Consider the following 22810-nt stretch of genomic DNA (forward strand, 5'->3'; position numbering starts at 1 on the left):
GAAAAATTGCCCGGAGTGTGTGAGTGTGTGAGTGTGTGAGTGTGTGAGTGCGTGAGTGTGTGAGTGCGTGAGTGCGTGAGTGAATGAGAGTGGGTTGGCACTCCGTCCAGGGTGTATCCTGCCTTGATGCCCGATGATGCCTGAGATAGGCACAGGCTCCCCGTGACCCGAGAAGTTCGGATAAGTGGTAGAAAATGAATGAATGAATGAATAACACTATAACATACCATGGTCTGGCCCTTTTAGGTCTTCACAATGGGCCGATTAAATGTACACACACATGCATGTGCACTCGCAAAACCAAGAAGATATCAGGCATGGAAAGTTTATTTAAAATAAGTTTTATTTTTGCTTTTGATTTATCATTTCTGTTTCAACAACATTAAAACCTTTTTATTTGGCTGTGAAATTGCCCGTAGTCTTGTTTTACTTAAATAACCTTGTTCTTAATGTTTATATAATTGTCTTTAATAGATTTTATCTTGTGTCTTACATACATTACAGATTTACAATGGGAAATCTTTAGAACACACAAAGAATGCTTAAAAAAGCTTAAACAAAAATAAGGTTTTTATGTCAAAGGTGAGAGATGCATGGTGTCATTTGGTTCATTAAAAAACAAGACGCAAGTTATGAAAACAGTGCACACTATTTTTTTAGTTGTTTTTTCACTAGGTCCATTTGTAAGTACTTTGTAAGTTGAACATGTCAATACTTCCTTAGTTTTAAAACATTTCACAGTCCATAGTCATGGATATTGGGCCATAGGAGATCTAATAAAAGGAAATTTAAATACACATTAAAGCATTAAAGAATAATAAAACAACAAAAATAAAATGAGAAATTCAGGACAAACACAATGTGCACAAAAATATTATTAACAGCACAGCAGTAATTCAAGTGTCCAGTTTATAAAAAGAGACATACATTACCACAACACATTCACACGCAAATGTGCCTATATTGTGTATTACACAGTACTGTGCAAAAGGCACATAAATCTCATAAAACATAAGGGAAATATAATATATTTCTTGAACCGTTTACTATAAAATAAACAGTTAAATAAACCAACCCAAATCAATATTTAGCTTGACCACTGACTGGATTTATATACAATTCCGTGCAAATTCATAAGGAAAGGACACTTCGGCAGATTCATTTGCATCTGTTACTACAGGTAATTTCAGTCAATCTCTACAAATTAATTTTTTTCTGAAAAGTGGTTTATTACTTAATTTACTACTTTTTTAATGGTATAAGACCTTTCTCTGTAAAACTGAGTCGTTTTGGGAAATAAATATTTGGAAACCTTAAATTTGAAGATAAAAATAATATGGAAGGCATAAAATAAACATCTAATACCAAATGTGTATAAATAATCTAGGGTGCCTAAGACTTGCGCAGTACTGTATAATGTATGTATGTAAACATATCTACATATGCCTAAATATATAAATAAATATATATTTAATTTACATAAAATATCATTAGTGTATTATGAACATTTCAATGAGGCAGCAGGTTTTTCTCGTTCTTGTGGTTTTGAGCAAATATAGCACACACAGTCCCATGAACTCAACCATAAAGTCCTACATACACACATGCTCAATCATGCACACATGCATGCACACACACATTCAATCACCAGTCGGCATCTTCCCGGATATAATAATTAGGGGACGAAGTACCATCAAACAGGCCAGGGTCTAGAGACTTGTGCTGTGATTTTCCCCGGACAAACACTCGAGATATTGAACCCAGGCTCATCTTCTGCTTATTCTTCTTACGCTTCTGGTCCTCGAGGTCCTCCATGGACTGAGTCAACAACAGCAAAACAAGTGAGCAGGTGGTGAGTTAGTCAGAGTTTATGAGTAGATTTGCAGAAATCAATTGTCTCTTCAGAAACAGGGATGTGGTATCAGCCTCATCTTGTCTTAATAATTTTGTTAATGCTTCTTAAGGGTTATGTTCAGGAGCTACATAACAAATAAACCTACATAATCATTAAAAAAATCTGCTGTTGTAAATATTGCTTTTATCGATTTTGATATGGAATTGAACACACAATCAAAGTGCATTATTTTGGTGATATAAGGTGGCATATGACATTTCCTGGGCTAAATTAGAACATCATGGCAACCTATTGTAAACTTGAAATATCACATAAAGATGTGATGTCACACATCAAAATGCACCAAAACATCACAATTTCAATCACAATCCTTTCTTAAAGGTAACGAAAATCAGTCTGTAGAACCCTTAGTTGTGTTGTCCTTACATAAGTCAGCACAGAAAGTGTGATAAAATAAGCTTATCTGGAAAATGTAGTAATTTCATAATAACGTCAGAACTAAAACTGATAAATGCACACTACAGTAGATGTATTACAGTCATGGGAAAAGGAAAATATATTTGCCTTCATTTCTAGATGTTTATTAATCAAGGTTTAAATAAAAATTGATGTCCTCACCAGGTGACTACAACAAACAGCTATTTAAAAAAAATAAACCAACAAAAATAAAACAAAAATCTTTAAAAAAAAAAAAAAAAAAAAATCAGCCTACAATTTAGCCTACTATTCAGTAAGCTGTAAATTATTCTCTTAATAATGATGGAAATAGGAAGGGTGAACTTCTTCCCACTTTGTTGCTGAATGTTGGTTTACATTTCGCAAAAACTACATATTGAAATCTTTTTTGTTTTTTTGTTGTCACATAAGGTCATTGTTTGTTTGTTGGTGAGGACAACTTAACTGTCGTTTCAGCCCTGATAAATAAAAACTTTAAATAAAAAGCTGTCCTTTCATTTTTCCCATGACTGTATATTAGTTATCTTGAAGGACCTATGTAGGTGTCATGTAACCATCTGAGCACTCCTCTTAAGTAAAGTCTTACCATACTGTTTGATTATTCTTTTTAGTTTATTAAAGCACCGTATTACTTGGATTGACAATCAAAGGCTGAACCCTAAAGCCCTGCTGCTGTGCAGAGGTGTGATGAAGGAGTTAAAAAGAGAATTTGGGAGGGGTGATTACTTGGTCGAGGGTGCCAGGCAGATCTTACATTGCAGAGGGATTGAGTCCGATGGTGAGGAGAGTTCAAGTCACTGGGTGTAGATGAGCGATCACCATCAGCTGCTGTTGTGTCTGAGAATACTGAGGGCTGGCATGAGTGACACGGGCTGATTCGCAATGCAGCTGTATGAAACATACAAATAAAGCTTTGTAGAGTATTTAAAATTTAAGATTTAAAATTGTCCCTCTTTCAGCAGTGGCCACCATAAGGGTGTAAATCATTTTACATCAAAACACTTAATTGGTTGTTGGATAAGATGCGTCCATGCATAGCATTAAGATAGAACATTTAGTGGTTGAACTGACTTTTAATTATAATCTGCAAAATGTTATTTATTAGCAATCAACTGAGTGTTTAAGCTACTGAAAGCTGTTAAAGTTCAATTAGATAAAGATGTGAGTAACTCAACATGTAATTCAACAAGTAACCCAGCGTGTGAGTAAACTGTAGACAGAAACAAATGTGCCTTAACCATCCTCTGTCATTCCCCTTCTCTGAATTGTCTTTTCTGACATTAATTTTATTTACAATGTTCTGTGCTTTGGCCATTTCTTTAGCTGAAAAAGAAGACAAGTGTAGTTTACAGATCCATTATGACTGCAGTAAAAAGTATATTGCATAGTGTGTGTGTGTGTGTGTTACTATCTACAAAATGAGAGTGTTTTTTCTGTTTTTCTGTTAATTTGCCTATTAACTAAAATGCAATAGAATGAAATATAATTGCTTAGAAAATAATAGCCAAGTAGATACAAAATACTATAATTCTAAAACAGCAGACAAAATGTATAAGATGGTCTGGGCTTTATCATCAATCAGGTCTGTGCTGAACTCCTCAGGAGCTCCCGGTTGCACTATTATTAACTGTTGTAGAAAGGACATAATTTATATTTACATTATTTACTGTCCAGTGTCACCCAAATGAGGTTGGGTTCCCTTCTGAGCCTGGTTCCTCTCAAGGTTTCTATTGCAAAGCACAAAATTCTGAGCATTTAGCAATGATGTTATATACAGTATTAGAGTGGAGAGCATGACACTATTGACCCCCACAGTGCAGATTTAAAGCCATAAATGCGGTCAACTTGAGTCAAGAGATATAGCCTCTCACTCGTCCCTACTATTTATGGTCCCTCACTTTCTTCATGCAAGGTGTATGCATTATGACAGGAAAATATTTTAGATTTATTTTGATTTATGACTGATCTTCAACTGTTTATGTTGATCAAAAGTAATGTAAGTATAAATAACTAATGCAATATACAGAAAGAAAATATACTGGTAATCAGTAGTCAACACGCAACACATTTGAACATGAGGAAAAATGCTGCTGTTCATAGTTTTAATCACTTGCAATAAGTTACACATATGAATGGAGAAATATATTTGTAAAAGAGTGACTGGCTTAGCTACTCTGAGTTGTAATGTGTTCTGAAATTTATCCACTGTTAGCTGTCTTGGGTTATGCCATTTGTTCACAATTTGGTTTTTGTTTCACCGTGGTAATTAAGAATTAAATTACCGAGAATTAAAAATATAATTTTGTTTTGTTTACCAGTCACTTTTATGGGTATGGGCAGGGTTAAAAACTGTAGCACGGCCAGCCACTAGAAAGGCTTCATTGACAATTTGGCTTCACTTTTGAATCCTTGTTTAGATGTTCGCCCATAGCTATAACATTGTGCTTTACATACTGGCAAACCTAGCAGAAAGTTGCTGTTTGTGTATGTGTGTGTACCTTGTCTGTCTGCAGAGTGACAATGGTACAGGGTCTGCTGGCTCTGTCTGATAGCTGCAGTGAGAGGAAGCTCGGCCGGCATCACCCACTCCTGACTACCGTTCACCACTGGCTCTGAGGGCATGGTCACTGAGTGGCGTTTTGGTACATCTTTAGTGAGGGTGGCCAGAGACTGTTTGGCCTAGAGGAGAGCAAACAGTTCATAAACATCACAAACATTTTAGTTTATTGCCATAAAAACAATCGCAAATAACAAGTGAATCCCAAGTTTATATTTATGATCTGGTGGATGTCAGACAGCAGTAGGACCAGTGAGGACATTAATTTGTTGATTTAGTAATAATGATTTATCTTAGGCCATATAAGTTAACATTAAAACTTAATTAATATGACATCACAGGGGTCAATGGGGAGATGTCAGATATCGAAGGCAGATGCAAATGCTGAGGATTTATTAAAGAACATGAGCTAAACATAAGCTATGAACACAATGACAGAAACAAAAGTACAATCAGTGACAATAGCAAAAACATAACAAAAGCTAAGCAAGGAAACACAGAGGAACCAGGACTTACATAGTGTTATTCAGAGCCGATCCTGACCTCCCTGGGGCCCTAAGCAAAATTCTGCTAAGGGGCCCTTCTACCTGACCCGTGAGCCATGTAAACCATTTGCCACACATTCACACTTGACAGCATCTCCTCTACTAACAAATTTCAGCATAGCACCTGTAAGGTTTAGATAACTACTATTATTCATTTTATAAGCTACATTAGGCCCCACTTAAACTGCCTCCCTCAGATTCCTCTTTATCCATTTTCAAATATAAAATACTATTTATAATATGACTTGGCTCTTGCAATATTCAGCTAGTGAATATGCAATAGCAGATATCAGCAATTACGTTTTTACTAGTGTAAAATGTAATTCCTGATATCAAAAATATGGTTACTACTAGAAATCACACTCTTAATATTTACATTTTAAGTATTGAAAACTGAATTGATATCAAAAATCCATATCATGTGAATGTATAAAAGCTAAAATGCTTGCCATACCGTGTCACTGTGTTTTATAGTATGCATTAGAGCAATACTTGAACCATCAGGGACATTTATAATGACTTTATTATTATTAGGCTTTTAATTTTTATTAAGTGACAAATTCCTTTCACAAGATCATTATGGACTGTCCCTAGTCTCCTACTTGATTCCGTCGTTTTTCTTTTAAAGAACTGTCGTATGTCCGTTGCTCACTGGCAGGCCATACAGAGAGAGAGAGAGAGAGAGAGAGAGAGAGAGAGAGAGAGAGAGAGAGAGAGAGAGAGTGTGTAAGTAATGCTAGGAGTTCAGGGGGCTGTTTCAGAAAGGAGGTTCAACCAACTCTGAGTTTCAATTTGAACTCTGAGTTGACAAACCCTGAGATGGGAAACTCTGAGTTTTCGGTTTTATCAACTCTAAATTGACTGACTCTGAGTTAAGCGCGTGCACCACAACTAAAAAAACGCCATTTTCAATGGAACGCAGATATAATGAGTCACCATGGCAACAGCGTCAGAAAAAAAAAAAGGCTGCATATTTCTGACCAGCAGAACCGGAAGTGCTTATGCAAGCATATGGAGAATTTTAACACGTATTTTTTTTTTTTTTTTTTAAAAAAGCAACAGTGCTGTATAAAACAATAGTGGATTTAACATAAAATTTTAAAAGGTGTATTGTAAAAATGTATTATATATATGTATACACACACATATATATATATATACATATATATATGTACCTTTAAAAGTTATATTTTAATGTAAACTTCTCCCTCTAGTTACACACTTTGTTCAATTAAAGGATAATTCATGCAATTGTATATTGTTTATTTGAAAGCATTAGAAGTGCAGTTCTAATTAAATTTGTAGTTAGTAATTAAGAACTATTTTAGAGTAAATTCCCAACTGTTATAATATCAGAGGTGAAACCGGAAGAACAGTATTTTATTTTATCAGGAAAAAATACAAAAATTGTCAGAAAGCGCTTAAGAGCGAGGCACACTTTCCTGACCGCTCTGCAAACAGTAGCCTTACTAATATGTTCTGCATTCCCGATGTTATACACAAAACTACAATTTGCAAAGAAACGTAAGGCAACGCAAAGCATCTGCTCGGATGTAAGAGCCTGGCCGCGATGGCTGATGTAAGGATGGATGAGATTATGGATCTTATTGACTGTAAAGAAAAACGGTACCGCTCAAATAAAAATTCATAGGGATGTGACAAAAATCCACTCAGGGCTCAAAAGAATTAATACAGACTCTTCATCAACAAGATCGTCCATAAAAGGACACGCCATTTCATTCATTTTACATTTACGGCATTTAGCAGAACCCCTTACCCTTATATGGGTGACTTGTATTATGTTTCAATTTATACAACTGAGCAATTGTGTCCACAAAAGTTTGGTGGACCTGGAATTTGAACCCATGACCTTCTGATCAGTAGTCCAACACCTTAACCACTAAGCTACCACATCCCACATTCCATTTGCTGCTCTCTGCATAACTGAAATGTGGGCAATGAATGAGGTGTTTAAACGTCGCTTCCTCTTTAAAAAGGGGAGGAGACCGAAAGAAACTCTGGGTTTACTGAAGAAAACCTGCACCCGACCAGGTTAGGTTCACAGAGTAAGTTACTCTGGTAACTGACCCTGAGTATAAGTTACCTCTCTTTCAGAAACGGGCTTAACTTAACCTGCTTTCTCGGGTTTAACATACCTCCCTTTCTGAAACGGAAAACCCAGAGTTTCCCTCATTTCAGGGTTAACATACTCAGAGTTTCCACTTAACCTGCTTTCTGAAACAGGCCTGGTTCAGGTTAAATCCTCTGTGTGTGAGGAATGAATAAATACAGCAAAGTGAGTGAGTGTTTTCACACATACTGGTGGTATACAGTGATATGTCGTTTATTTTCACTCTGGTCCAAACGCCAGGGCTTCCATGTTTCCAAAAGACGCACGTGACATCATGTTTACATGACTCTCGATTGTTAAAATGAGTATCAAATTAACGATAAACTTTAACAACAGAGACACACGTACACACTACACAGGTACGCAGTTTATTTGTCGCGCTGCTGTTTTTGATTCACGCTCTAGCAGTTAATAAACAGAACTGCATGCGTCTTGCGGAAGAACATTGTAACTGGCGCTACTTCTCTCCGTTTATGACTATGGACGAGTCAGTCACGTCCTGTGCTACTCCACAGCAGCGGCGACCCGCTGGACTATCCATCCATCCATCTTCTACTCCCATGAACCCTCCAGCAACCTGGTGAGGGTATAGAGATGGTCCAGTGTTCCACGACCGGGACGTGTTCCTCCTGAATCCGAGGTTCGACTATCGGCCGGATTCTCCTCTCCAGTATCCTGGCATAGACTTTTCCGGGGAGGCTGAGGAGTGTGATCCCCTATAGTTGGAACACACCCTCCGGTCCCCTTTCTTAAACAGAGGGACCACCACCCCAGTCTGCCAGCCCGCTGGACTAAAATATTAATAAAAATTTTAGCCTATTAATCCTTTTTAGCCTCGCCCATGCTGCACAGTAAACATTAACACGCTGTAAAACGAGGCAGGGAAGGCGGGGCCTTGCGTAATTCGCGGGGCCCTACGCAACTTGCGTAGTGTGCGTATAGGGCCGATCGGCTCTGGTGTTATTAAAAAGGAACAAAACAAAAGAGTTTTTTCAGATCATTCAGCTTTTTCAGATCATGTGACTAGAAAGGGCTGTTGGGAAATGGAGGTTTCTGGCTGAAAGCACCTGTGAGGGGATAGATTCCAACCCATCCTCCCACAAGCTCCACAAAGCAAACGGGGGAGCCACATTCAAATGGATGCAGATTAAAGAAATTAAAGAGAACATGAACCAATGAACATGAAACATGACAATGAACACAAGACAACAAACATATGCACGTGAAAATAGTCAAATAAATAGGGAGTAGACGAAACCAATGAAAATTATTACATATAATTTTTATGAAATATAATGTGTTTGTCAGATCAAAAAATTTTTTAAAATATGTAATTGAGATGCATGCTACAACACAAAGCTTATGAAAGAGAAATTTCTCTTTCATAAGCTTGAGAACCACTGGCCTAGACTACTAGGGAAGTCAAAGTAATTTGAGTTAATCAAATAAATAGGTTATCAATGATAGACTGGGGTGGGAAGCCACAGTGAGGACATAAGTCACTCTAAAGGGAAGTATAGTGTCTGACAGTCTTATAAAGCGGAACCAGGCAACCATTACAAGATAGAATATTACAAAAAAACTGCTTCAGTTTGTTAGGAAGCTAGCTGTGAGATCTAAATACTTGAGAAAAAAATTACTCCCAAACACTGTACATAATGTACTAATGGTAGACTGATGTTGGAGCAAAAGGTGGTTCTTCCAAGTACTAGTGTGAAGAGGATAAATACTTATTTTCAGTTTGTTATTTTTTAAAGATCTGCTGATAAATGATGTATTTTGACTTTCTTTTTAATTTAAAAACTGTTTACTTACATCAGCTACCGAACATTTTTTTTTTTAAATAATCTCCCATTGGGGGGGCTCCGGTTTCCTCTCCCGGTCCAAAGACATGCATGGTAGGTTGATTGGCATCTCTGGAAAATTGTCCGTAGTGTGTGATTGTGTGAGTGAATGAGAGTGTGTGTGCCCTGCGATGGGTTGGCACTCCGTCCAGGGTGTATCCTGCCTTGATGCCCGATGACGCCTGAGATAGGCACAGGCTCCCCGTGACCCGAGGTAGTTCGGATAAGCGGTAGAAAATGAATGAATGAATGAATGAATCTCCCATTGCTAAGAGCACACAGCAGCAACCATCATAAACAAAGCTATTCCAGAGTTCCATGATGCCTGTGATAAGTATCAAGTGAATAATTTTTGAATCAGCAGTGGTATTAGGTACTCATGCTTGATAAATTATGAGTGGCAGCTTTTCCATTTTGATGAATTACTAATTATGTCTTTAATAGCGCCCCAGGTGGCCTATCGGCAGGATTCCACACTCTCATTACTCCCACATTACTCTTCAATTCCCGGCCACTGAAGTGTTAAATCTCAGTGCCGGGTCCGGATAAAAATGGAAGGGTTGCTTCAGGAAGGGCATCTGGCATAAATCATGTGCCAAATCTAATATGTGGTCCTCGTGGTCTGCTGTGGCAACCCCGAACAGGAAGCAGCCGAAGGAAAAAAAATAAAAAAATTTTGCTACTTGCTAGATATAACCTTAAGCTCCAAAGATTTAGACATGTTTCCTGATGTTATGCAGTTGTGGGGCAGAGCCTGCCCACTGCCTGTTGCCCCCTTTAGCATTATATAGACCTGTTTACAGTCCACTCCACTTTTGCTGATGAACCCATGCCCATGATTCCAACTGAAACTATTTAACCGACTAGAACATTAGTGTTTTCTTGTATTCATGATGCGAGAGGTCCCCAGGTTAGAATCCATTACCAGGAAGGAGATTGGCTGATCCTGGTGGGACTAATCCCTTAACGTCAGTGCCACTACTTCTAGGACAGGACTGGCCAGGCTTTCTTCTGAGCCCTAGCCAAAATAGCTCCCAAGCACATTGCCAATGGAGACTAAAATACTCACAAATGAGGGGAGCTTTGAGTGCCTGCAAAAGGAGCACAAATGTCTGAAGCATTACTGAAGCCAGGGGCTGCCAATCAAGGGAAGACAGCTTAAAACAAGCAATTACTTCCTGGCTTCCTTGTACTTCCTAGTCTGTACATGTTTGGATGTATTTTAAGTACTAGACACGAGCATACCCTATGGAATCTCTACTGTTTTTATTTTGATTTGATTTTTTTTTGGGCTCCCTAATTATCACAACACATGACAGTGCATCAGGCTGGTGATTGGCAGATAATTCTCATATCATAAGAAGGTGCATTGGAATGCAATTATCAGCAGCCATAAACTACACCAATTTTTCCACAATTCAAATCAAAAAGCCATGATCAGATTTAAGCTCTAGGTAATGAATTAATATATTAGCATGGTTGCCACAGCGGATCATCTGGTCCACACATTTGATGATTTTACACTGGATGCCCTTCCTGATGAAAACCTCCCATTTTACCTGGGCTTGGGACCATCACTGAGAGTTAACCCCAATTTGGGAGTTAATATGACAATGAAAGCAAAGGTTCCTGCCACTGGACCTCCAGGAAACATTGCTGGCATATGATCGGTTGATTCGATGACTGCATGGATGTTCATGTGTTATCAGGAGAGTATATTTTATAGTATGATGGCTCTATACCAGCTGTAACTCATTACAATGGCAAGTTTATGAAACACAAAATGTAGGTGATATAAACTAAAGCAACTGAAATTTAAAGCCATTATACTATGATTGTCTGATTGAATTATTTGAATTGAATTATTCCTACAGTGAAACACAGAACTTGCAATGTTTTAGAGCTTTTCTTCACTCTGTAAATAGCTGTAAATTCTGGTTTGGATAATGCAACAGCACCTCCTTCAGGACATGCTCTCGCTTTGTGCAAATACAGTGTGAATACTTTAACCCTGTGCAAAATTTCACAAGTAATGACATGACATTAATACAGAAATGCTCACACATATGAATAAAATAAACAATGGCAGGGAGTTGTCTAAGTCTATATTATAGAGGGAGGGATGAGCTAGGAGAGTCTGTGGATGCAGGCGTGAGAAAAAAAAAATCAAGAAAATTTAAAATCTGTGTGTTATGGGAAAATACACTGTAGGTTGGACAGACCAAGCATTTAAGCAAAATAATAATGTTCTAACTGTGCAAACAGGCACTCCATAGTACCCAGTGTGTCTATAAGCAGTAGTGTACATCTAATCTCTGACTCTCTGTCATGTCTCTCAGCAGAAGTGAAATTGTAAGGTGTGTGTGACTTACCATGGCAAGCTCAGCTTCGAGCTCTTTAATTCTGTTCTCCTTCATGTCAATCTGTGAGCGCAGGAGGCCAGATTGTTCCATGGACTCTTTGGTCTGCCTCCGCAGGTCCCATTTCTCTCTTTCCAGCAGGTCCTTCTCCTTTGCTAGAGACTTCACTGCATCCTCACTCTCCTACACACACACACACAAAGTAGAAGCAATGTCAGAGTTTTATTCATGTTCTGGAAACGTGCTATTTTGCTTAGTCAAGCTAAAAGAAGTGTTACTCTACAGTATATGGCCTATTAAGCAAAACAACAGTACAACAATTGTTCCTATTGTTACACTGATGTCATAAGGCCTTGAATATTTAGATGTACTGAGGCTAATGGGTGTCATGAGGGATAATGAGCACACAGACCTTTCTATGCTGGTCATAGTTCCTGATGAAGTCTCTGAGTTGTTCCTCTCTGCTCTCTAACGTAGTGTACAGCTGCTGCATCTGGTTCACTAAGTCAGCCTTCTCTGCCTTTAACCTTGTACGGTCACATTTCATAGCTACACACACACACACACACACACACACACACACACACACACACACTTTTTTCATTTTCATCATCTGCCAATTTGTTGAGATTTTAACCTTCATGCTAATCATTTCCTTTTAATTCTGAACTGCTGTGTAAAATAAATGCTACAGTTATAATTTCAATTGAACTATGTAGTATGTAGTACAGCTTCTAAGGGCCAATACAGAGCAAGCATGTTTTATTCATCGCTGTCAAAAGATTATGACAATGTTCAAGATTAAAAAATGCTACTAAATGCTACTTACAAAAAAAAAATCTTTATGTCAGAAAATGTCCAACATGGTGGGTATTTATATATTACGTAAAGTTATATTTAAAACTACCTTATTCTTTGTATAAGCTATTGTGCAAGAAAATTATACCACAGGGCTTTCAAGTTTTGAAGACAGGCAAGAGTGACATCTCCAATCCCCACCCAAACACAACAATGTGCATGGTGTTGTGTTTGGTAAGGATCACTGAATACAATATAACCAAATACAAAGTATTTATTCAATTTGTGTGTGTGTGTGTGTGTGTGTGTGTGTGTGAGAGAGAGAGAGAGAGAGAGAGAGAGAGAGAGAGAGAGAGAGAGAGAGATATTATGACTGGAGTTTATTGTAAGTGTTTGTTGCCTTTTTGGACTCCTTTATCATTTGTAATGTTGGCTCCCATTTAAAACAGTTCAGCTCAAGCCCAGCCATTTTTAGGGTCATGATTTAGGACAATGTCCCGTTCAGCGACAAGCTGTTTTGTGTTGAGGTTTTGTTCAAACCGACCATCGAAAATACCCTCTCGGCATCAGCATTACAATGTGGAAGCACTAAAACCAAGGCTGCGATCTTTGATAGCCTCCCAAATTGTTTCAATTCAGTCACATTTGAAAAAAGGAACCGGGGCCTCCATTACTCAGATGTTTTCTGGCAACATCTCAGGGCCCCAGTTTGAGAACCACTGGCCTAGACTACTTGTTCTGAGCAGGTGTTGTCAGTGAACAGCCTGTAAAACTGTTGGATAAGTTACAGACACTCATGAAAAACTGATTCTGATTATCTGGGAAACATCTCTAACAACAGTCAAAATGTCATTGTTTGTGTAAAAACAAGTTGTGAATTTGTTGTAACATTAAAACAGGAGATCATGACTTACTCTGTGCTCAAAGTGATGCTTGCAGCTCCAGTGGTTTTCTCTGTGGGTGAACGAGAATGATGCTGAACAATTCCACTATATGCTTTTTTCATTGGTTGTTGCGTTAAATCTTACCCATATACACTAGTGCTATTTTCTGATTGGCTATTGTGTAGCCTCTTTTTTTGATGGGCTGATAAGTGTCAGGCTCGACTAAGAGCTCCAGGGCAGACGCGCTTTGCATTTGCACAGGTTTGCATTTGAGTCCGAGGATTACATTGATTAGAGTAATTTTCGATATTACTTAGGTAAATATATTTTATTTTTGGTGTTAAAGTTTATTTAGCAAATACCAAAATGTGTTTACACAGTAGCTAGCCAGCCAGTAAATCAGATATGCTAAATGTAAGTTTGCACTATTTCACTGACAATTTATAAGGTTAGCAAGCTCAAGTTGTTATGCTCTTTATCTTCTATCCTCTCTGCTAGCCAGTTTTCTGTTATTTTAAGTACTGTACTAGTCAAAAGTTTGGCCACGTTACTATTTTTAATGTTTTTGAAAGAAGTCTTTTATGCTCATCAATCCTGAATTTGATTCAAAATACAGAACAAAACTGTTTAGGAAATGTTGTGAAATATTATTACAATGGCTGGATTCTTTGCTTAATAAAAGTTTTACATTTAAAATTGCAATAATATTTCACAATATTACTGTTTTTTTCTTTTTCTTTGATCAAATAAATCAGGTTTAAACGAGCATTAGAAACTTATTTCAATAACTTAAAAAATTGTAATTTGTAAATTTAAATCTGTATTAGATTACATGTATGTCAGCTTATGTCCAAACAAAATGTTTATATAAATGTATTGTACCTCAAGAACACATTTGGCTGATGAGACAATAAAAAGACCTTTCGAGACAACAGAGTGCAATGATGGTACTGCTTTTGGTATACAGTATGTCTGGGTGTTCGTGATCCTGTACTCAGAGGGTTGTGGAGTATGAATGAGACCCTAAGGTGAAGTCCAAACCTTGCAGGGCCTCTTTGGCACAATCCAGTTCATGTTCTTTCGCTGCCAGCTGTATGCGGAGCGCAGTCGCGGACAGTGCATTTGGTGAACAGCCCTGCATTTCCTGCAGGTCCTTATTTAACATTTCCTTCATCTGCCTGAGCAGTTGGACCTCTTCCTGCAGCTGAGTGACCTCCTCTCTTAGTAGCACTGTATAAAGAGAGAAGGACAGACAGAGAGATAGAGGTCTGGATTTTCAATATCATAAAGTACCATTAATCATATTTACAATACACACATTGTACACTTTATTGATCTCAAAAAATTTTTTTCCCTTTGGCATTACTAAATTCTAAAAATACAAAATTCTCAATTTTTGCAGAGGGCAAATCATATTATCTAATTTCTGAACACAGTAAATAAGTGTGGCAAAATAAATGATCAATAAACTTTCACTGGAGTTCCTTTTTTCACTCTACATGACTCTACACAAATCTGGGCACTGGCAGTAATTTCCAATATAACATATAAAATATAAAAATAATGACATTTCATTTTAAAAGGAAGCCAGATCTCCAGACAGCAGTCCCTTCATTCATCTGAGTTACAGTTGGCAGGGTCAAATAGAACGAAAAGCAATGTGTTGTGGTGTGAGAGTGCAATTATTAGTAAGCTGAAATTTGAAATTGGAAATAACAGTGTTGAAATGTAAAGAAAGCATCCCCTTTTAGCAACAAGCCAAATAATGACAATGTTTTTCCCCATTTTCAGTTTTTATGATTAGAAAGTTTTAGGATTTACAGCACAGCTTATTGAATGGCTTAATTAAGTGTGAGAAAACCCAATTTTGGGTTGTATGTGTTCTTCAGCACTTTACCTTTAGTGCGCATGCACTCATACAAACAGTGTTGTTAGAGCTATATCAATATCTCTTACATAAATACTACATTAATTTAAAAATCTGTTTTGTGACCATGAGAATAACATACACAAACAAGCTGGCTGAGTTACACATGATTGATGACAGGGCAATCGATGTGTACTTCACTCAGCTGAATGTTCAGGTGCGCTGATAAGCTTAAGTATTACCCTTTGTGATGCACTAAGTTGAATAAAAGCTGCTCTTTGCCACCAAAAGAAGACAGCAGCTGCTGACAGCCAGAAAAAACTGGTAAGCACTCACCCTCAGCCAAGAGAACACAGTGGAGAGCCATAGTCAGTAGCTATGCTGAGGTATGAGTAGACTTGAAGGTGGAACTAACATCTCCTTTGCCACTGGCTGGACTGCTGGTCTTCCCTGGGCTCCTAAACCATATTGTTGACCTCCTTAAGTAACCTCTTAACCTACAGCACTGCTTCCATTGCTATATTGTTAATAAATCCACACTTTGTGGATTTGTACTCTGTGCTGTTCTTTCCTGTTCCTCTGACAAAAGGTCTTACACCTTATTCATAAGTTCAATATGTTTGTGTCCAGGCTCTTTATTACATTTTTTTTTCCAAAAGACATTTTAAGGAGCAGAGGACATAGAAAGTGCTATAAGATATGGGGCGGCACAAAGAAAGAACGAGAAGACTAGAGTAGAGGAGGAGTTAAAAAAATGGCACACAGAAAAAGTAGACATGTGTTGCGCTTGGACTTAGTTCTGTAGAAATCTCACAGATGTCTGAAGATTGTTATGCTCAATGATCAGTATGCTTGGACATGCGTTCAACATGCATGCTTCGTGAACAAGGACACAGTTGATAATGTGATCAGATGGTTTAACTTTTTTCCCCCTTCCCTTATGGTGCTGTTTCACCTTTATGGAGATTATAAACCTTGACGAGACTGGATTCCACTGACTCTGTAAGAGCTGTTCTTTAATACCAAGCTTATTTAAAGAACTTTCCAGATTACAGTGTGCAGTTTGGTAAAGTTGAATTTTAGTAAAACTGAACTGGTTTATATACAAACTAAATTGGTGTTATACAACCCCACCCTGGAATTTGTACAACCACACTCTGGTCACTCTGGTAGCATGCTGACATGTTGGTTAATTATGTGACGCTTCTTATTTTGGTTGTACTTTAATTTTCTCCATTGAATTATTATTACCATTTTTAAAAAGATACATATACAGTTGCATGCCTTCTGATTTTTACCTGTGCTACTTTGCCAATACAAAAGTTGAACTGAGATGCGTTGTAGTGTTGTTTCTTTCTATCTGATGTTTCACAACTGAGTACACTCGAAATCTAAAACTTTGTGTAACAAAGACCCTCTACTTATTTTAATTGATTGAAATAGAGTTATGCACTGAGCCTTTCAGGTGGTAATAGTACTGGTAATGGTGATGTGTGTGTGTGTCTATATGTCTTTTGTTTTACTGTGCTTTCATTTATTCATTTAGGTAACAGACTATTCATATACAAAGTTTAGCTGCAAAAAACAGATGCATTTGTGACAAATTACTGTAATAAGACAATTGCTTCATCACACCAAAATATATTTACAAAAATCCTGTTACCAAGGGCTGTATAATGGGGGATTACAATTGGGAGCTGCTTAATAAAAATGTTTTACAATGGCTCACACTGCTCAATTTTAATCCTTTGTGGTAATGTTTATATAACAAATTGCTACTAAATCTTTTGTGGCCATATTTGATAAATTTGGGAGAAGCAGGTGCTCTCATGGAACAGATCTTTTGCAGTATTGCAATTAATTCTATTAATCATTTGTTTTCCTCAGATTCAACTTATTTAGGGTGGTGGCAAGTGCCATATATGTACAGGATACTGATATGTAAACAGGAATATCAGGAATCAGCCAGTCAGCCAATCGCATATCTTTGGACTGGGGGAGCAAACAGCAGTACCCTGAATCAACTCCCAAAGCATGGAAAGAGCTTGCAAATAAAAGCGGAGATGCAAATTGATTAGTCCCAAACCAGATGTCATGCTGTTAAAGGGTTTTCAGTACAATTAATTCTATTAATCATTTGTTTTCCTCAGATTCAACTTATTTAGGGTGGTGGCAAGTGCCATACAGTATATGTACAGGATACTTATATGTAAACAGGAATATCAGGAATCAGCCAATCAGCCAATCGCATATCTTTGGTTATTTTTAGTTATTTCCTCACATGGGTTTTCTTACCACTGCTGTTCTGATGATACACAACTTATCTTCTCTTTCCCACCCTCAGATACCACAGCTTCTGATCGGATCTCAGCATGTCTGGCAGAAATATCATCATGGATGATGGCTCATCAGTTAAAGCTCCATCGTCCAAGGTGATTCATCCCAAGGTCATGATCTTGCAATATCCTTGCATAACAATCTGATCTCCCCTTCAGTCACAGCCCATCTTCTTATAAAGGCAGAGAAAAGCCCATCTTCCTCCCCCATCCTGACTACATTCTACAGTGGGACCATTGAGAGCATTCGGAGCAGCTGCATCACTGTCTGGTTTGGGAACTGCACCATCTATGATCACAAGGCTGAGTAGATAATTGGAGTCTCTCTTCCCTCTATCATGGTCATTTACACCACACACAGTATCCGCAAAGCCAACAGAATTGTGGATGACCCCACACACCACTCTTCCCCCTCCTGCTATCTGAAAAAAGGAACAGTTGTGTAACAGTTTGGCTTACACAAGCCATAATAATCAGACTCCTTAATAACTGAACTGAATAGTCATATTTGTTAATTAGTTAATAGATGTTTTGCACAATACATCACAATACTTCATGTAACTGCTGCTATGATACTGATGTGTTCATTCCAGTATTTCTGCACATGTAATATTGATGGGACATACAGTATTTACACTGGTCGGTGCTGTTTTTGCGTATTGCCTTTTGTGTATTGTCTTTTGTGTAATGTCTTGTATTTTTTGTTTGCACTGTCTTTTGTCCTGTCCTTTTGTCTTGTACAAAAGGCTACAGCATGGGTAAGAGCTTTTTCACACAGAGCCCCACAGTTATGGAACAGTTATTGTTTAGGACTCAGACACAGTCTCAGTATGTAAGTCCAGGCTAAAACACATTTGTTTAGCTTTTTATGAATATAATTTCTTAGGTAAAGGAGCAGATCTGGAAGGTTCATACAGATTCATAGAGTGTTTGATGAACTGGGATGTCTGGATGCATAGCATGAATGTAGTGCCGTGACTGTTTATAGCAGAGATGGGGGACTCGAGTCATATGACTTGACTCGAGTCGGACTTAAGTCGCAAATTTGAGACTTGAGACTTGCTTGACAAATATTAAAAAAGACTCGACTTAACTTTGAAAAAGTCACTTGACTTGACTTTGACTTGACATTCACGACTTGAGACTTGACTCGGACTTGAGTTAAATGACTCGAAATAACTTGTTTTTCGTTTTTGGTTTATTTTTCTTGTCTATTTTGTTTTTAAATCTGTTTTTAAACGCACGCAAGAGCGTAATCTAACCACGTGACGCAGCAGGCAAGCAGAGGGAGCGCGCACAAACTAAGTTCGGGTACCGGGATTTTGTGGAAGATGAGAAGAGAAGAACAGCAGTATGCGACCACATCGCTCACAATTTAATGACAAAGTTCTATCAAATTAAATTTTTTGCAAGCGCAATGTAGTGTAAATGGTTGGTCACTGTTTATGTGGAAATGTCAGCTTTTTTGCAATAGCACTTATAATTGGTATAATTGGTATTTTATATATATATAAAAATAAAAAACTTCAGAGTTGCAAGCACAGTCATATTTTTGTCTCGCATGCACACGCACACACATTCAATTTAAAGGGATAGTTCACCCAAAAATAAAAAAAATTCTTTTATCCAAGCCATTCATGAGCCCCATTCACTTCCATAGTATTCTTTTTCCCCACTATGGAAGTGAATGGGGCTCATAAATGGTTTGGTTACAAACAGTCCTCAAAATATCTACATGTGTGTTCATCAAAACAAAGAAATTTATACAGGTTTGTAACATCACGAGTGTGAGAAAAATATAACAGAATTTTCATTTTTAGGTGAACTATCCCTTTAATTAATAAATTACACTCACTCCAATCATCTCTCTCTCTCTCTCTCTCTCTCTCTCTCTCTCTCTCTCTCTCTCTCCCCCCCCCCCCAATAGTTAATTCACTTCAAGGTTTGTGGGATTCAATAATTTACGTTTTTTGATTGACGTGATTGATTGTTGTTGTTATTCTGTTGTTAAAAAGGAAGGATCTAATTTAAGGATGTGTTCATGTCCCATTAAAAGGGAATGCCTGTTCAAAAAATGGCATTTTGGTTGCATAAAAACCATTGTACTTTTTTATACAGTATATATACTTTTCCATGGTCTTCTGCCATGTTTGAGGCATATTGAAACTTTTCATGCTTTTATGTTGGTTATTTCAGTTACATTTACATCTTATCCTTTCAAAAATAAATGCATATAATCATTTTTGTTGCAAATAAAACTCTCATAGTCCATAAATACTGTAGATTTAACTTTGTTTAATATATACATTTAGTTAAATCATCAAACATATGTATGACTTGCTTGACTCAAGCTACGACTTGACTTGACTTGCTTGACATAAAGCAGTGACTTGACTTGACTTGACTTGACCCTCACAAAAAATGACTCGGACTTGATTGAGACTTGAAGGTTAAGACTTGAGACTTACTTGTGACTTGCACATGTGTGACTTACTTCCACCTCTGGTTTATAGTCCTCTGAACTTTTGATATGACATACGGCTAAGTATGGTGACCCATACTCAGAATTTGTTCTCTGCATTTAACCCATCCAAAGTGCACACACAGCAGTGAAACACACACCGTGAACATACACCCGGAGCAGTGGGCAGCTATTTATGCTGCATCGCCCGGGGAGCAGTTTGGGGTTCGGTGACTTGATCAAGGGCACCTCAGTTGTGGCCGGCCCGAGACTCGAACCCACAACCTTAGGAGCCAGACACTCTAACCATTAGGCCACGACTTCCCTACATTGCTGTCATGCCAACTGAACTGAATGAGCAGGACCCACTACACTTCAATTGATTCCTGCATCACTCTATACTTAAGAAATGTGGACAAGAAACAAAACAAATGAAACCCCTAAAGAGCAACTACCTTAAAAGACAAGCACCCGTTTTTATATATTAATACACTTTCACCCTGCAAGCAGAATGCTGGGGAGAGTTCATATAAACATAGAAGAGAGAAGGTCCATAAAATGCTAAACACAATTAAAACACTGCATTATTCCAATCCCCTTCCATTCAGATCCTATTAAATTTCTTACTGTTTGGCTGTTTGATAAAGCACAAAAGGAATGTTTGATGACAAAACGTTCAGCTGGCTGGAGTCTGGATTCTCAAACATTAAGAGACACACATTTGTGCTTCATTTATATTATATATATATATATATATATATATATATATATATATATATATATATACGTATATATATATATATATATATATATATATATATATATATATATATATATATATATATATATATATATACATACTGTTGGAACTGTAGCAATAAGAGATATGCAGAGAGATATGTAAGTACAAATATGTAGTATTCTTGTTTTTAACAACAGGGAACATAACTGTTGCGAATCATTGCCGCAAACACAAGGCTCACTTTAACTGAATATTAATTAAATCAAATTTTAGGTTTATTGTAGCTATGCTTTTTGAACATCCCATTGCAAATCCTGGCAAAATAATATGGAGTGAGTTTTTATATATTTGTTCTTATGGGAAGGCTTTTTATTTGGACAATGGAATGTGCTTGTTGGAATGTGCCACAAGAGTGCTGTCTTCTAGTGGTGGCATATTCACAATTGCCTCCACCTTGTCACCATCCAGCTGGACACCTTTATGGCTGATAATGTGCCCCATGTACTTCACTCCAGAGACCTTTGTAGTATTGTAGTTTGTCTAGGTTGAACTTTATGTTCATCTGTCTTGCCCTCTGCATTACATCTTGCAGGATCGTAGCATACTGCTTTTCATTAACTGCAGCAATTATCATGTCGTCTGCTATCACATGAACTCTATGGACTCATACTTACACGTGACACTATAACCTCATACGGACCATTTTGCACACCATACATTGCACACTGCACATATCACTTTGGAACTCTTTTCACACTGGTCACTTTAGATACTTTGCACATTATCATACAGTATATATAACAAATCTAAATTATATATAACATACTTATCCGCATTCCATCCCATTCATTACAAATCTGTTTTATTCTCACTTTTTGTATTTATCCTCATTTTTAAGATTCATAGATCTATGTTTATTGTTTTTTCTGTCATTATTTATCCTTTAATTGTACCTTTTCTTATCACTACAATCGTAAAACACATTTCACTACATGTCATACCATGTATGTTTATGTATGTGACTAATACAATTTGAATTTTAAAATTTGAATAAAATTTTAATTTTAATCTAAATACATTACCATTTTTGTGAAATGACATAATACCGGCAGCATTAATGATACTAAATAACTATGAATTAAGTAACCTTGATTAGCAATTTAATTGCAAAATTTTATACAACATATAGTGAATGATTCAGCTAAATAAAATGAAGCTATAAAACAAATGGAAAAGAAGAGACAGAAAATATAAAAATGAAAAATGGTAAACCGAGATTTATTTTTAAAAGTCAGCACCAACTAAAAACTGTACTTAATTTGTTAATATATTAACAAACAAACAGTTTTTCAATTACAGTTGTAAATGTCAAGTATTTATTAATTCAGTATTAATTCAGGAATTATGCATCTTGTCACTGTTAGTACTGTTGCCTTATTAATACAAAACGCGCAGTTTATCAGTGGGATTAAAAAATTACTTTAGTCCAATCAGTAATCCAAAAATGGAGAGAGACTTTGATAATTATGCAAACTAATAAATATGAAAAGATTCATTATTATAATTATAAATCACTATAATACACAGTGGCAAGATGCATCAGCCCTTCAAACTAAAGCAACATACTTCACTTAATTTAGTTGTTCAAAGGAAGCAGTTTTTTTAAATGAACTTAAACTGATATTTTCAAACCTAAAGAGAAAGCTCTGACTCCTTTCAGATTTGAGAGGATCAAGTGTCTATCAAAATTCTACTGACTGTTTTAGACAAAGAGACCTTAAAAGGCAAAACTGAACATATACTCTCTTGTCATTTCTAGACTGGACTACTGCAATGCACTGCTGGCAGGTCTACCTATGAACGCAATCCGTCCTCTGCAAATGATCCAAAATGCAGCTGCCCGGCTTGTTTTCAACCTGCCAAAGCTCTTGCATACCACCCTGCTGCTGCGATCCCTCCACTGGCTTCCAGTAG

The 22810-nt window shown here is 37.1% G+C and overlaps 1 protein-coding gene across 4 annotated transcripts in view; it reads right to left on the reverse strand.

Annotated features, from left to right (window-relative positions):
• Window positions 1–325: 325 nt before the first annotated feature.
• The window catches only part of kaznb (kazrin, periplakin interacting protein b), an 83921-nt gene continuing 61436 nt past the window's right edge, over window positions 326–22810 (reverse strand). For 3 of the 4 annotated variants that reach the window (XM_060857811.1, XM_060857809.1, XM_060857808.1), the window contains 6 exons: window positions 14472–14660; window positions 12161–12297; window positions 11761–11931; window positions 4810–4990; window positions 3066–3199; window positions 326–1818 (listed from right to left, as the gene is read on the reverse strand). In XM_060857811.1, the coding sequence (XP_060713794.1) occupies window positions 1645–1818; window positions 3066–3199; window positions 4810–4990; window positions 11761–11931; window positions 12161–12297; window positions 14472–14660 (986 nt within the window). In that variant the 3' untranslated portion in view covers window positions 326–1644. Of the gene's footprint in view, window positions 1819–3037; window positions 3200–4809; window positions 4991–11760; window positions 11932–12160; window positions 12298–14471; window positions 14661–22810 lie in introns of all 4 variants that reach the window. The other variant, XM_060857810.1, reaches the window with a different exon arrangement.

Source organism: Tachysurus vachellii, chromosome 22 (assembly GCF_030014155.1).
Source record: "Tachysurus vachellii isolate PV-2020 chromosome 22, HZAU_Pvac_v1, whole genome shotgun sequence".
Lineage (NCBI taxonomy): Eukaryota > Metazoa > Chordata > Actinopteri > Siluriformes > Bagridae > Tachysurus > Tachysurus vachellii.